Genomic DNA, 15,316 nt, shown 5'->3' with positions numbered 1-15,316 from the left:
CAATTAAAAAGTAGAAAATTGAGATTAAAACATGTACTGTAGCAGAGAAAGAATAGGAGTTAAAACCAGGAGAATAAGTTGTGAAAAATTATTTTTAAATTTTAAAATGGTCTGATTTAATTCCTACTTTTGTAGTTCAAAAGGCAAAAGAATGATAGTACACAGTACAAATTCCCAACACACATCACATAGTTAATAACTACTAGTATTAAATCTCTTTTGGCCTACATGAACCTTGACACTGCAACAGCATCATACTCATTTTTTTAAAAAAGCTTTTACATTTCTAGAAAAACAAATTATTATTGAGTCACAGCATATTTTCCCCAAGATCTTTCAATGTCATGCGTGTTTAAGGCAACTTATTTGTTGGCAAGTCTTGTTTCACTAGGAAGCTATATAAGCTTGTCAGTACTTGGTAATCTTAAAATTTTTTAAGTTAAATTAAAAGTGGGACAAGATCTTCTTAAAACTTGTTCATGTGGTTTCTAGTATCTGTTCCATTTTATGCCTGTAGCGTTCTTATACAATGTATACTTCACAAAGTATGCTGCAGAAATGCCACTGAATTGCTGATAATGTTTATACTTATTATTCCTTCATTCAGAGTTTAAAATGTAATGTGGCATTGCAGTGCATGAATATTAGAGTAAGCCTGATACCTTCAAAAACAGTACTCACCTGCAGAATATAGCAAGATTGAGTCTGTCACTGTTGCTGCGTCATCCATGGTTTCCTGTGGCTTATATATTCTTACGGATTTTTTCTTTTATTGTGGCAAACATGTTTTTATGGGAAGTATTTGACTTTTTCCCTTACTACTTTTTTAGCTATACATCTGTGCAGTTGGAGCCCCATAACCATAACCTGTTTAATAATGAAGTAAATCCTAATATGAATTAGTCAAGATTTCTGCAAGGTTGAAGGCTTGTCCTCCTGAAGTAATCACGAGGTGATAGGAGAACTTTATGTAGTTAGGCCTCCATCTTTGACAGTGATGAGGTAGAGTCTTCATTCACAAGTAAATAAAGTGACAAGTACTATTGGCAAGAATCAACTTATGTATATTATGGGAGTTTGAATTCTTACTGGAAAACCTACAGATGTAATTTCTGAAAGTTGTTTCAGGATAAGTTCATCAGTTGTGCCATCTGGCTACTTCTATTTAAAAGTTTGTAATTTGAAATAACACTTTTTCTCATTACAAAGTATTGATGAATCTTATGACATGGAACTTGATTTTGTTACTGCTCTTTTTATCAGGCTAAGGTATTTCTCTTTTGAGTTGGAGGTGAGGGTCACAACCAAAATTATGGCCCATGTAACTGAAAGCTGGCTTGCTTTTTTATGTGTTGTTTTGATATGTATAAATATTTCTTTGTAGGCTGATACCTGTGCTGGTAAATGGTATGAAATATTCAGAGATTGATATTATTCTGTTGAAGGTGAGCATCAGTTTCTTCTACTCTGTTGGAATAGTTTGTTACGTTCTGACCTATAAATTAGGATGATTCAGATCAGAACGGGCAGGCCTAGCCTACCATCTGTTCAGTGGAGAATTAGCTTTCTGGGGCAAGGTATGCTGTTGCAATTACTAAATGCAACTGATGCCATGTTTATTGGAAAAAAATGTGTGGCTCTTCTGCTTTGCCCCAGTCCCCTCTCACACAATTTGGGCAGAGCTGGGATACTATTACCATGAACTACTGCAAGAATGCAGCATTAAAGTATGTTCAGAACTCATTCTAATGCCTTCTAGGTTGAATACATGGCTTTTTCCATCACTACATACGTCTGTGTATCAGAATTTCTCAATCACTTCTTTCTATTTCATTCTCATTGAGTAATTGAGTAATTTCTGGTAAATGCAGTAGTAGAACACAGGAACAGTGGTATTTTTGTGGCAGCTCAGGTGGGATGTGAATCTTTTACACATGTACCAAATCTTGAACTAAAACTCCATTGTTAACTTCCTTGAGCAATACAGTTGGACTAGTTTATCTGATAAAACAATTTGATGACAGGGGGATGTTGAAGAAGACGAAGCTATTCCAGATAGTGAGCAGGACATAAGGCCTCGTTTTCATCGTTCAAAGACGGTGGCTCAGCAACATGAAGAAGATGGTATTGAAGATGATGACGATGATGATGATGAACTTGATGATGATGATACTATTTCTGACTGGAATTTAAGTATGTCAAAGTAATGTGTGAAATGCTTTAAACTAGAGCTACTTGCATAGTACAAGAACCACAGTAAAAAGACAAGTTTGTGTATAGGAGTACTGAGGCTTTGTTTTTGACTACAGAAATAACTATCTGCTGGCATAATTGGTGGGTATGTTGGAGGGGGAGCCTTTCAGATGACACTTGGACTTTATAACTGTATTGACGAAAGCTATCCATCTGTAAGCTTGTTTTTAATATGGCAGATCGAGTTAAAAATATTTACTTGATACAATTCAATGGAGCTTTTGGACTTAGAATTTTAATTCTATGAAATAATAAAAATCCTGTATCACTTATTTAATTTCAGTATAAAAACAGAAAAAAAAAGCTTAGTAATGCTTTCTTTAATTTCAGTCCTCTCTCTGAAATTGGGTTTCATTCAGTTTGGTTTGTTTTTTATTCCCATGTGAACATTCTACTACCTATGGCCATTACAAATATTTTTTTTCTCTGTAGAGAATTTGCTTCTGACCAGAATGCAGTACTTTAGTTTTTGTGAACATAGGAGATGGCTCTGAGGAAACCAGAGTTCAGGTGGCCTGTTGTGAGGGTCATAGGACCTTTAGGCTAATAGGCCATGTTACAAGGAAAAAAAACACCACATACTGTTTCTAAAGTTCAGTGACACGAAATAGCTAGTGAAATTCTGACGAATCTGATTTGAATATGCATTGCAAACAGCCTCATTGTGGAATAATGCTTTGAGATGTGGACATAGCCATATAGGGTTTTCTTTCCTAAGGCCACAAGTTTTTAAAACAGGAGAATGTAACTTCAGGGTTATGGTTAAACAATTTTGAGACATATCTGGAGAATTATTGTTGAAAATATGAGGGCAAATATGCTTGTTTCTGTAAAGCTGCATCTTGGGAAAAAAGTATAATTTTGTATTCTTAATGCTCTTCTTGCCACTGCTGTGTGTAGATATTGCAGAATTAAATACGCCTTTTCTGAGAAAAAGTTCAAATGACGTAAGGTGCCCTGTGATGCATGGTTTTGATTAAAAAGGTGAGAAAGCTGAAGTTGTTCAGGAATGGTGGCCTAAAAGAGAAAGAGTAGAACAGTTTAGAAATCTGTAATGTTATATGTTACCTGGATTTGTGAAAATTTTTATTATCTGAAAATCAGAATTGTGTGCCCTATTTCGTGTCCAGTGTTCTGTATTTGACTTCCAGTTTGAGCAGAGAGGAAGCACCAGCACAGTTTGACAATTAGCAGCATTGCTTACTAATGAGACCAGTGCAATTCTTTGACAGATCAGGAAGGAACTGATATTAAATAAAAATGACTTTCTAAAAGCTGTGGCTTTGCACAGGAGCACGGTGTATCTCTGTGTAGTGTAATGGAGTGGAAGTGTGTTTCCTGCTCATGCACTGAGAATCCACTGGCAGCTCAGAGTTAAAAAGGGGATTATATTGCCTAACTACAACTATTTGTATAATAAGCAGAGATTAACACTGTTAATTCCCTTCAGGGAAATGTTCTGCTGCTGCCCTAGATGTCCTAGCTAATGTATTTCGTGATGAACTTCTGCCACACATCTTGCCACTGTTGAAGGAATTGCTCTTCCACCCCGAGTGGGTAGTTAAAGAATCTGGTATCCTTGTTCTTGGTGCAATTGCTGAAGGTAAGGCAACAGTTCATATCAGGTTGCTGATTTTTTAATTGGTTCTAAAGCAGCTCAGGTGAACTTACTAATGCAAACAAGTATGTGTCCTTGGCTGATTTGGTTTTGGTGATTAATCTCATCATATTCTGATAGGTGACTGAAGTTATTTTATTTTTCATTTTCACACTTATGCACGTTTGGGAGGCTAAACAGATTGCATAATTTCTTTTATTTCTTCCTTTTTAAACTTTGCAGTATACAATTGTTGATCTCTGCCAAAATACTACCTTGATTTCATAGAAGATAACTTATTTAATAAATTTTAGACTTAGATTTTAAGTGTTTTCAGAAATGGAGAAGACCACTCCTGTGATTTCAGTACACTAAGATGCCTTTTGTAGATGGTTCTCCAATTAAAATAGGCTAACTTCCATTCTTTTTTATTTACTCACAGTCTTGCTTGGCTTTTTGCCTGGAGTTCCAGCATCTCTGTTCCTTTTTGAATGCTAAAGAAGTAGATTTGCATCCATGCCTGGATTATATTTCTTTTCCCACAGTGTCTAATGAACATACTTTTTTTACTGCTACTAGAAAATTTTTAGTTGCTTTTGATTTGAAGTCCAACAAGGTGGAAGTTAGTACTTCTGACGAATCTTGGAGTCTTACTGCCCTTGCTGACTTGAAGGGTGCAGCTTTTATTGGTGGTCAATATTTGTACAATTTTAGGAAAAACAAAGAAATTTGAATTTCTTAAGGAATCCTTTTTCATGTGATGATTTGTTGTTAAGACAGTCTTTCTTCACTTGGTATTTTCTTGCTTACTCTGAGTAGACTGAAATAGGAACTTCAAGCTTTAGAAACTTTATTTGGATGTACTTGCTATACTGCATTGAACAAAGCAAAATTTCTGGAGATTGGGGTAGCACTGAAGTAGAAATGTAATTGAAAAGAATCTAAGTTTAATTGAAGATTTTAATTATTATTTAAGAATTTTAATATTTTACTTATCATATAATATTATAATTATAATACTTATAATTACTATAACTGTTATTTATGTAAGGGGTTTTTTTAGAACTTTATCGTAGAACTTTAGGTAGACTTGCTTTGTTAAAATATTCGTATTTTTAATTTCGCATGTTGTGTTCCTCTGTGATAGAGAATGAAAATAAGTCTCTCCATCAGAAACAGAAAATAATGGAACTTTTCATTAATTCTGGTACTGCAGTAGCTATATTTTTCTTTCCAGGCTGCATGCAGGGTATGATTCCATATCTTCCAGAGCTAATCCCTCACCTTATTCAGTGCCTCTCTGACAAAAAGGCTCTTGTGCGCTCCATTACATGCTGGACTCTTAGTCGCTATGCACACTGGGTAGTTAGTCAACCCCCAGACACATACTTGAAGCCATTAATGACTGAGTTGCTAAAGCGTATCTTGGATAGCAACAAGAGAGTACAAGAAGCTGCCTGCAGGTAAGCCAAAGCTTAAGCAAACATCACTATCCATGATGCTGGTATTTTTTTTTTCCTGTGGGAAGCATTTTAATGCCTTTATCAGTGAATACATGACTCCATTTCTAGCTCTTAATGTTCTTTCTCTTACATTGGAGCAGATGCAACTTTCTCCCAAGTTATAATAACATGGAAAAAGTTAACATCTATTGCTCTTGTGCACTTTATTTTCAGAGTATGTAAAACACCAGCCTTAATAATTTATTGTAGTAAATTAGCTATTTGCAACACTTATTTTCAATATATGATGTTTCATTGACCAGAAATTTGGCATTTTTTAAAATTGTCTATGAACATGGGCAGAACTGATTACAGTGGAAAGCTATTCTGTAATTGGATTACTGATACTGTTATACTTAGCTCAGCATTACCAAAACATTTCGGTTATGATTATTTCAAGGCATATTATCCTTCTCCTGAAGCAAGATGTTGGGAGATAAGATTCCCTTCTCCCCCTGGTCTACTTCTTAAAAAATATATATATATTGCTTAATTAGTGGACACAACATTAATAGAATGGGAATGGGTGCACCCCTTGTGCATGTGGCTCAAAAAAAAAAATGTACATGTCAGTTTTTGTCAGACTGGAGTGTACACAGCAAGCTTTTAAGATTTCTTCAAGAAGCAGTTACATCTGCCTCTGAACACCTGAAACTAATAATAAATAATAATAATAGATAATAAATGATAACAATAGTAGCAACCCCCAAATGTCAGTAGTGCCTAAGGACAGTGATGAGTTCAGGGTTGTTGGGCTAAGCTTTGCTCAAAAGGGGTGAATATATCCTTGCCTGAGAACAGACACAGTGACTTTGTGAAATGTACTTAGTGAGATTGAGGAATTAAATACTGTTTCCTTGTGTCTCCAAACAAGTGTTTGCAAAAATTTGGCTAGGAAATTTGGGTAGCTTTAATGTCTTCTCTGTTTATTCTATTAAAAAAAAAACCAAATGCAAAACCCAAAAACCAGATAAAACAACCAACCAAGCAAAAAAAAAAATCCCCACAGGAAAATATTCCACTTCTCTTCAAACTTCCCTTGTACAAAACATGGCTGAAAATCTGCATTTAGTTGAACACAGCTGTGTTGTAGTGTAGTTAAATAACCTCACATGGTGCTTATGAAGGATGTGCAATGGGCCGTGGAAACTTTTATAGTAACAGGGAATCTAGAATGGAAATATTAAAAATTAAAATATTAAAACAGTATGCCTAATTTTTTTTTCTTTTTTTAATAAAAGTTCACTATCAGACTTAGAGCATATTTTGAGATACTTTCTTTTGAACAGAGATTCAGTAAAATTACTGTTGCAGCTAAAAATAAGCTGTCTGGGAAACTTAACTGTAAGGAAAATGTAGAGTTGTTACAAGTCAAAATGTATTTACTAGCTTTTTAAATTGTAAGGAAATACAATGAACCTTCTTGGACAACAACAAAAAGCTTCATCCCAACAGTGAATAGTTGCATAGATGTTAATGTCTACCAAATTGAAGATTGGTCACAGGATACTGTATGTTTTTGTCCCTAACTTCTATATGGTATCAGATGTCTGAAGTTTACATCTGTGCTTTTAAGAAGTTACTCCTTAAGTTGGCGACACACAAAATGAAATTTAACTGAAATACAGTTTCCTGCGCAAGTTGTATGCCTTCAATTGTATTCTGAAAGAACACTTCATAACAACAGAATAACATGATAAATGAGTAAATAAAGTAAGAATGCCAGCCATTTAGTGTTCACAGTTCCCTTGTGTTAAGAAAACGGCATTTCTGCATTTGGTAGCACACACCTCGTGCAGTGATGCATGCATTTTTAGTGCAGAGACAAGCTAATAATAATCTTGTTGACAAAGCTAGGCCAGTGAATCTTCAAGAGCTCCATATTATTTTCCTTTCATTAATGTTTCTCTGAAGCAGCATGTCTGGTGTGGGGGGATTGTTTTGTTTTGGTTTGGTTTGGATGGGTTTTCTTAATGCTGCCGTTCAAGCACTGCATAGACAAGCTGAAATGTTTCCATGATGTCATGGTGTGTGCTTTGACCAAGAGCAGCTAAAACTGTTCATCCTCTTTATTTGCTTTTAGTTTTCCATGTCTGTCTATATCTTTTTCTGTGTGGTGAACTGCTGAGAGTACAGGCTGATGTTTGCATTGTACTGGCACAACAGCACCAAAATATCTAGGTGCAGCTACTGTATACATTAAGGATAGTAGTCCATTTTTAACTCGATAGTGGTCCAATTTAACTTAAATAATCAGCTTTTATTATGGTTCCTTCTATTTTAATTAGTATATTGTAACTTTTCTGCTAATAGTTTTCTTTATAGTGGGGGGCTTCCATATCCCTAATGAGTTTTATGGCAATATTTTAAAATTTTGTTCTTTACAATGTAAGAGATGGATCCTTATGGGTGATCCTGTGTTCAGTCAAAAAATATCAAAGTTATCTAAGTATTACCTTTTTGGAAGCATATCCTACCTGAATTCGAGGACTAAATACAGCTTTATGTTTAAACAGAAATAGGTTAAGTAGGGCATTTTGGGGTCGTCTTGTTTCATTTTGTCCAAGGTACTAACTTGTTTTATTGTCCTTCAGTGCCTTTGCTACTCTAGAAGAGGAGGCTTGTACAGAGCTTGTTCCTTATCTTGCATATATACTTGACACTTTGGTCTTCGCATTTAGTAAATACCAGCATAAAAACCTGCTCATTCTTTATGATGCTATAGGAACCCTAGCAGATTCTGTAGGACATCATCTAAATAAACCAGTGAGTATACTTTATGTTCTGTAGAAGGACTTAGCATATTCGAAAAACTTGTTCAGTGTTTTTTGTAGTGTGCTTTACATGTTATAAACCAGAAATGCTGATATTTCCATGTACCTTTTATTGTGCTCCATATTTACAGATTAAATACATAGACTGCACATAATTTTCCTACTACACAAATATTTGCCATTTTGAGTAAACAAGCAATAGTGTGTGGTGTGTTGTGATCACATCATGATTTCTCCTTCATGCTCAAAAGTATTTTAGCTCAGAGGAGATATCAGTATATATACCCCTTTGGACAGGCAAATGTAATGGGTTTTTTTTTACTGTACCTGTATTAATTAGTAGAAGATGTACATGTCATATGTTTGCATCTTATGATGGTTATTGAGACTTGTTTCATTTCTCTGTAGTGTTTCTAATGACATAAATGCCCTAGAAAAAAACATTTTTAGTTGTTTCCATGGTATTTTACTTGCCATCTGGACCCCACACCATCAAAGGACCTGTTTTTCAGTCTCTCTCTGAGCCTGGCCATCTTGGCATTTGACAGCAGGAAGCTAAATGGCAGCTCCTCATGAGGGTGGGACTTTCTTTAGTCATTTAGAATTTTGTACCATTGGACATAGCAAAATCTGTTGACTCTTTAGATACCTTCTGGGAGCAACACTACTCTAGACGTGCCTTGCTTAATGTCCTTGTGACTGTGGCTGTGCAAGTCAGCCAGCTTTGTATAGGCCTAAGTGCCTCCTTCTTGAGAGATAGGAGATTACTTTTTTCATGGATGGTTAGTTTCAGGAAGAAGTTTCAGAACTTGTGGTCATGGAGATAGGGTTGTAGTATCAGGGCAGTGGAAGGTGGTTGAGAGAAGCAGGTGGCAGTTGTAGAGCCACCATGTAAATGTAAAAATGTTTTCTGTATGCCTTGAGGCAGTCAGATAGAATCATAATAACCCAGGCAGCTATGCTGAAACCAAACCTGGAGGAAAAGACTCCCTTTGTAAAGGTACTTATGTGCTTTAGGAAAAAATACCAAAACAAATTGTAAATTCTAGTATTAAAATATCTGTGAATTGCAACAGTGATTGAATTACAGTACACCTGATATTTCGGTTTTTTGAAAAAGTAGAATATATTTCAGTTCTTCTTTAGCTTTGAAATAAAATAGTATGCAGTAGAGTGTTTTAGCAGCTGATACATTTTCATCCTAAACAGGAATATATTCAGATGCTAATGCCTCCATTAATCCAGAAGTGGAACATGCTGAAGGATGAAGATAAAGATCTCTTCCCTTTATTAGAGGTAAATGTTGAAATGTGCATATTTTCTATCAACTTATTTTAGAAATTATATTTTCTACTAAAGGTGTTCTTACTAGGAAATATGACTATAAAAGCTGACAATGTTAGCTGTTTTCCATTAGGGAAAATATATCCTGACTGTGGTAAGAAAATTTTATGACTGAATAAATGTCCTTAGGTTTAGCAGAAATATTTAAGACTTTTTCCTGCCATTTTGGAGTGTTTTCTGTCATAGGATTGTTTTAGGGAATAAAAGGGTTCTATCTTCCTTTTATTCTTCTCTCTCCTTGCTCTCCCTTCATCCTTCCATTAAAACTATTGTCAGACAAGCTGAAGAAGGTATGAACCAGGCTATGTAGTCTAATGCTCTGTATTTTCTGACTGTGAAGCAGGAAAACACCTCTAGAAAAATTAGTTTTGTAACTCTTAGGTTATATTAGGGCTTGTTGATGGTCAAGATACTGCAGTTTGGTGTAAGTGCTGTCTGAATTATCATAACTGGTTTTGTATGCATTTCCTTGGCTACCTCTAAGAAGATGCTGTTGCTGAGAAATTTTTTCAACTGGCATACACAGGAGTGAGTAACAACTTGCTGATAGTTGCCTTGGCTCAGCTAATCAGTACTGCCTTTCTAGGTTGTGTTTACTTAATCAGTTACATGTTGGTGTACTTAAAATCCTAATGTCCCCCAAGCTGCCTCTCCCAAGTAAAAGACTCTTCAGGAATGTGAGGAAAAGTAGTGACTGCTTTCTCTCTCCTCTTTTTTTTTTTTATTCCAGTGCCTGTCGTCAGTTGCTACTGCCTTGCAATCTGGCTTTCTTCCATACTGTGAACCTGTGTACCAGCGTTGTGTAAATCTGGTGCAGAAGACACTTGCACAAGCCATGGTATTTTGCTATAACTATTCCCATGATACTTCGCTAAACCAATGTGTTAACTGTGTGAAATCAGAGGTTTGGAGGGAAATTGAATATCTAAATGAAGATGCAGTTCTGAAACTTTTTATGCATACTCCTGAGAAAATCTAGTATAATTTTAAAAATGTGTACTTATTTGTTGCAGTTGCATAATGCACAGCCAGACCAATATGAGGCTCCAGATAAAGATTTCATGATTGTGGCTCTTGATTTACTCAGTGGTTTAGCTGAAGGACTTGGAGGCAACATTGAACAGCTAGTGGCTCGCAGCAATATCCTGACACTAATGTACCAATGTATGCAGGTGAGATGAGTAAGCTATTTGAACCAAACATTTTCTTTATTCAGACAATCAGAAACTCTTCTAGAATTGTAATTTTTTTCTTCCTCTCTTTAGGACAAAATGCCTGAGGTACGGCAGAGTTCTTTTGCATTGTTAGGTGACCTGACGAAGGCGTGTTTTCAGCATGTTAAACCTTGCATCGGTAGGTTTCTTTTACGTGTTTAACGACTTGTTTTGTAAGTGTCTAAGGGGTTGTATTAGCCGTTGTTAAACTCCCTGTTCTGTGGGTTGCCTTTTTAGGGTGTTGTACACAGTCATTTTCCTTTATCCACAAGAGTCTGTAGTCTTTTGTCCTTTGAATTGTATATTAAGAAAACATGTTCCTATTTTTGTAGACAATGCAAAAGTTCATTTTTCTTCTTTATTTTTATAGCTCTTTTCGTTCTACTAGAATTTGTTGTTAAGTAAAAATACATATAATATATAAATCAAAAAATGGGCTAGAGGATAGGTTTTACTTTGTTTTTCTGCCTTGTTTTTTATTTCTGTGGGAAGTAGCATTGGTGATACACTTCCACAATATTTGCTGTTTCTTCCCACAGATACTGTTGAGGTGCACTTGCCAAATGAATGCTTGGATAGGCTTGGAATTTAAAATTTTATTTGGCAGATGTTATAATGACCTTTTTGACTAATTTTTTTTTTAATTTAATCAAAAATGTGATTGCCTTCTGGTCTTTGTTGTTTTCTTAAGGGTAGCTGAATACATGGTTATCCAGGTGATTTGGGGGATGTTCAACCATATGATAAAACCACTAGTACTTGTAGCTGGGTTTTTTTTCTTCTCTTCCTCTCTCTGCTCCCACCTGAGCAAGGGAAGGAGAGAAAAAGGTTTCTACATAAAAGTTACATAAAGATAAGCCTGTTAGGAAGATTTTAAAAGCATAATTTGAAAATATTTGCATTTATCTGCTTAGTTTGTAAATTCCACATTAATCTGATATATAGCTGGAATATAGCTCTTGTTAATTTGCATTTAACACTTTCCAGGTATTTAAATAGGCTTACATTATCTTTTTCTGAGACATTCCCTTTTTTTCCCCTCACAGTCCTAAACTAATGGGACAAGATGGTTGTATTGTGTGATGAGATTTGAAAATGTTTTTCTTTCTAGCTGATTTCATGCCAATTTTGGGAACCAACCTAAACCCTGAATTCATTTCTGTGTGTAACAATGCCACCTGGGCAATTGGAGAAATCTCTATCCAGATGGGTAAGATTTAATTTTTTCTTTAAGTCTCTGCACATTTAGAATTATTCGTCTGGGTGTTTTGGGAGAAATTTTTTCAAGTGATACCTTTATATTTAGATTTAAATTACATTTGTGATTTTTCTCCTTGTTAGTAAGTTAAGTGTACATGTTCTGTTTACATTATGTATATTAATGGTCATTTTCTTCTGAATTTCTTTTTAAATTGTTGTTTCAGGTATAGAAATGCAGCCTTATATTCCAATGGTCTTGCACCAGCTTGTAGAAATAATTAACAGACCCAACACACCAAAGACGTTGTTAGAGAACACAGGTACCCAAAAAATGAACTGTACATGGTGAAGGAAATTAGAAGACTTTTTTTTAAATTATTTTTTAAATTGCATAGGGGAACCACACCAGAACTGATTTTGTCATGTATTTGGCTTTTATAAGTAAAAACAACTCTGTTTTGCACAAGCTCTTACAAGTCTCAGTCTTGCAGCAAATCATATATCTAGATTTGAAAAGTTATTCCTTTTTCTTTTATAGCATTTATTATATCTATTTATCATCTGCTTTCCAGTTTTTATTTATGTATTAAATATGACAAATTTTTCCAGTTTTATTTATATATTAAATATGACAAATGCATGCAGTAACACTTAAGAGACTTAATTTCTCACTGATTTTGATGTATGCATGTCTTTACACATGTACTGTATATATATGTCTAGTGAAAAAAATGTAATTGGCATATATAAATCAATGAACTCTTTGAATTTACAAAAAAATGCACTTTTTTTTAAAGATCAATTTACAGTATCATGCATAAAAATCTAGATCTGTGATGGCAGTTTTACCACGACATAACAAAAATTGTGTTTAATTTCTATTACCTGGTCGCTTAATAACAAATTCCTGGAAGGAATTATAATAATGGCATGCATATTTTATGTTCTGGCTTTGCATTCCAAACTCGGAGTAATTCCCAAATGCCTTAATGAATTGGAATTTCTGAGGCTTGTTTCTTTTGCATTTATAGAGGGCATGTTCTGGTATGAAAAGCACCTTCCATACTTGAGCAAAAATTTATGGATAATGCAATGGATTTATCGTTCACTATTTTACTAATTGAGGCATTTTTTTCCTTTTGTTTGAAAACTGTCTTGTAAGAAAATGACAGTTTAGTTACTATATCTGACATGATTGAATATGATGCAAATACAATGGTACAGTTATACTTTTTAAGCAAAGCAAGAGATAGTTTGGAGAGAGATTTTTCAAAGCATATTTTTCCTTCACTATTCTCTAAACTTAAAAGCTGCGCTTTCTCTGCCCCTCTATCCCATTTAGTATGGAAGGTGAACTTGAAGGATAATTTACCTAGTTTTATAGCATATTATATGAACTACTTTCTGAAAAGAAAATTTTGAATCAAATACCTAGTTGTGGAATATACTATGGAATAGCGTAACAGTATAATACTATGATAGTATAACAATATAAGTTTTCCTTACCCCTGCCCTGACTCCCTTCTTCTGCACTGATGGATGTGTAATACATGTAACTGAAAGGCATCCAATAGTTAGATGTTTGCTTCCATGATTGTTAAGAGAATTTTTGGAAGCATCCAAACACTGGTTTTTATTTATTTATTTTTAAATTCTCTTAATAGTTTAAATGTGGATGGATAACTGCAAATAAATGTTGAGTGTGGTGTACTTATTATAAGTTTGTTGTGGGATATTTTGCTGTGTGCCACTAATATGTGCAAGAATATTACTGGTTTTGCTGTAGCTTGCTGTGTAATTAATTATGAAAAGTCCTGAAAACACATTTTGACAGAGATTTCTGTTCCTTGTTTATGCTGTAGCTGTAAGAATTTACAGATTAAGCTTAAAATTGTATTTTCACTTGAGCTTCTGTGAAGTTTTATAAGATACTAAAAAATTTTAGACACTATATATGGAAATTAAGTAACACCGGAGCAAAATAGTACATTAACAGTGAGCTGCATCACATGGAATTAATATGTTTCAGACTGCTAGTATATCCTACACCAAACTTTTATTGGAGAAAGCATCATCTGCTTTATTGCATGTTTCATGAAACTGTTCACAAATGCCTGTTAATTAGAGTGTTGCATAGTATGTCCCTTGAACATAGGTTTCCTTTTTCTGCTTCATACAAATCTGCTGGATTTTAGTATTATTCATGTATTTTGCTTCAAGTAATCCTGATACATTATTCCCCACCCTCTCCTTTTTCTGAAGATTAATCTTTCGTGAGTTGAGCAAACACCATTAAAACACATTTGCACAATGTTACTTTCTTTGGTCTGTCCCTCGGAGCAAAGAACCAAACTATGTAATCATGTGATGAAGCAATTTTGCTTTTCATGTGTCCTTATGCTTTGGTATCAGAAATCAGATTCTTGTACATCTTATGAGGAAAGCTTTTGTGAGCAGGAGAAATACTAGGATTAAAGGATTAATGTTCTGCAGTCAGTTGCTTTGAGTTAGCAACTATTTTTAATTAAATTTGCTATGAGATTACGAAGAAGACAAACATTTGTTGCTCTTTGAGAAATGTTCCATCTGTTTAGGATTTTCAGACAGACCACAATATATTCCATATAAAAGTATTTGGAAATGTATTTTACTGATAGATAAGGTCTCTAAAGACCTTGAATTCTAAATATTGGATAAAATAGAATGTTTAGAATACTTGATACTAAAACTGAAAATTGTTAGTTTCTCTTTTTAAAAAGTATCCATTATAGTACATTTCAATAAAAACTTTGTGTAGAGTTAATTTACTTAAGTCTAGCAAATGATTACGCTGAAGAGGGGACAGAATGACTGCTTACATCAGAAATCCTTTGGATTTAAAATTGTGTTTTTGGTGTTCTCTCATACTTCTTTAATTTTTCTTTTACCTTGGAGAGTATACCATATATGTTGCTGCCTCTTATTTAGGGGGTGGTAATAAACAGCACTGGTGAAATCTTATGTTTATTATCATACACAGATTCTGTTGGTTTCTGTTTCTGAGTTATTTGTTGTTTTTTCTTTATTTTTTCTCCTCCCCCTTCATTTGCTCATGTCTTGGTTGGCGTTTGGTGGTGTATAACCGTGATTGCGTTACCTTAGCAATAACAATTGGTCGTCTTGGTTACGTTTGTCCTCAAGAGGTGGCCCCCATGCTACAGCAGTTTATAAGACCCTGGTGTGTATTATTCAATCTTTTTTTTTTAATTCATTTTTCTTCACTCTCTTTCTTTCTTTCTTTCTTCTCTCTATCTCACTTTTAGATATATTTTCAGTTGGTTACAAAATCTCAATCCTTAATCATTGCCAACCATGTGACTAATCTTGTCCTATCAGGTTTGTGAGTTTTTAGTAGCACCGTCATGTATTCTTTATGTTGTGGCTAACGACTAA

General features: G+C 34.6%; 1 protein-coding gene across 2 annotated transcripts in view; it reads left to right on the top strand.

Annotated features, from left to right (window-relative positions):
* The window catches only part of TNPO1 (transportin 1), a 75,405-nt gene that overhangs the window by 48,131 nt on the left and 11,958 nt on the right, over positions 1 to 15,316 (top strand). For both annotated transcript variants that reach the window (XM_069000853.1, XM_069000854.1), the window contains 12 exons: positions 1,385 to 1,445; positions 2,025 to 2,193; positions 3,704 to 3,856; positions 5,088 to 5,313; positions 7,947 to 8,118; positions 9,336 to 9,422; positions 10,201 to 10,308; positions 10,484 to 10,642; positions 10,736 to 10,823; positions 11,796 to 11,894; positions 12,109 to 12,204; positions 15,026 to 15,101. In XM_069000853.1, coding sequence (XP_068856954.1) covers positions 1,385 to 1,445; positions 2,025 to 2,193; positions 3,704 to 3,856; positions 5,088 to 5,313; positions 7,947 to 8,118; positions 9,336 to 9,422; positions 10,201 to 10,308; positions 10,484 to 10,642; positions 10,736 to 10,823; positions 11,796 to 11,894; positions 12,109 to 12,204; positions 15,026 to 15,101 — 1,494 coding nt within the window. The remainder of the gene's footprint in view (positions 1 to 1,384; positions 1,446 to 2,024; positions 2,194 to 3,703; positions 3,857 to 5,087; positions 5,314 to 7,946; positions 8,119 to 9,335; positions 9,423 to 10,200; positions 10,309 to 10,483; positions 10,643 to 10,735; positions 10,824 to 11,795; positions 11,895 to 12,108; positions 12,205 to 15,025; positions 15,102 to 15,316) is intronic.

The sequence above is a fragment of the Aphelocoma coerulescens genome, assembly GCF_041296385.1.
Source record: "Aphelocoma coerulescens isolate FSJ_1873_10779 chromosome Z unlocalized genomic scaffold, UR_Acoe_1.0 ChrZ, whole genome shotgun sequence".
Lineage (NCBI taxonomy): Eukaryota > Metazoa > Chordata > Aves > Passeriformes > Corvidae > Aphelocoma > Aphelocoma coerulescens.
This window is presented reverse-complemented; position numbering and strand designations above follow the sequence as displayed.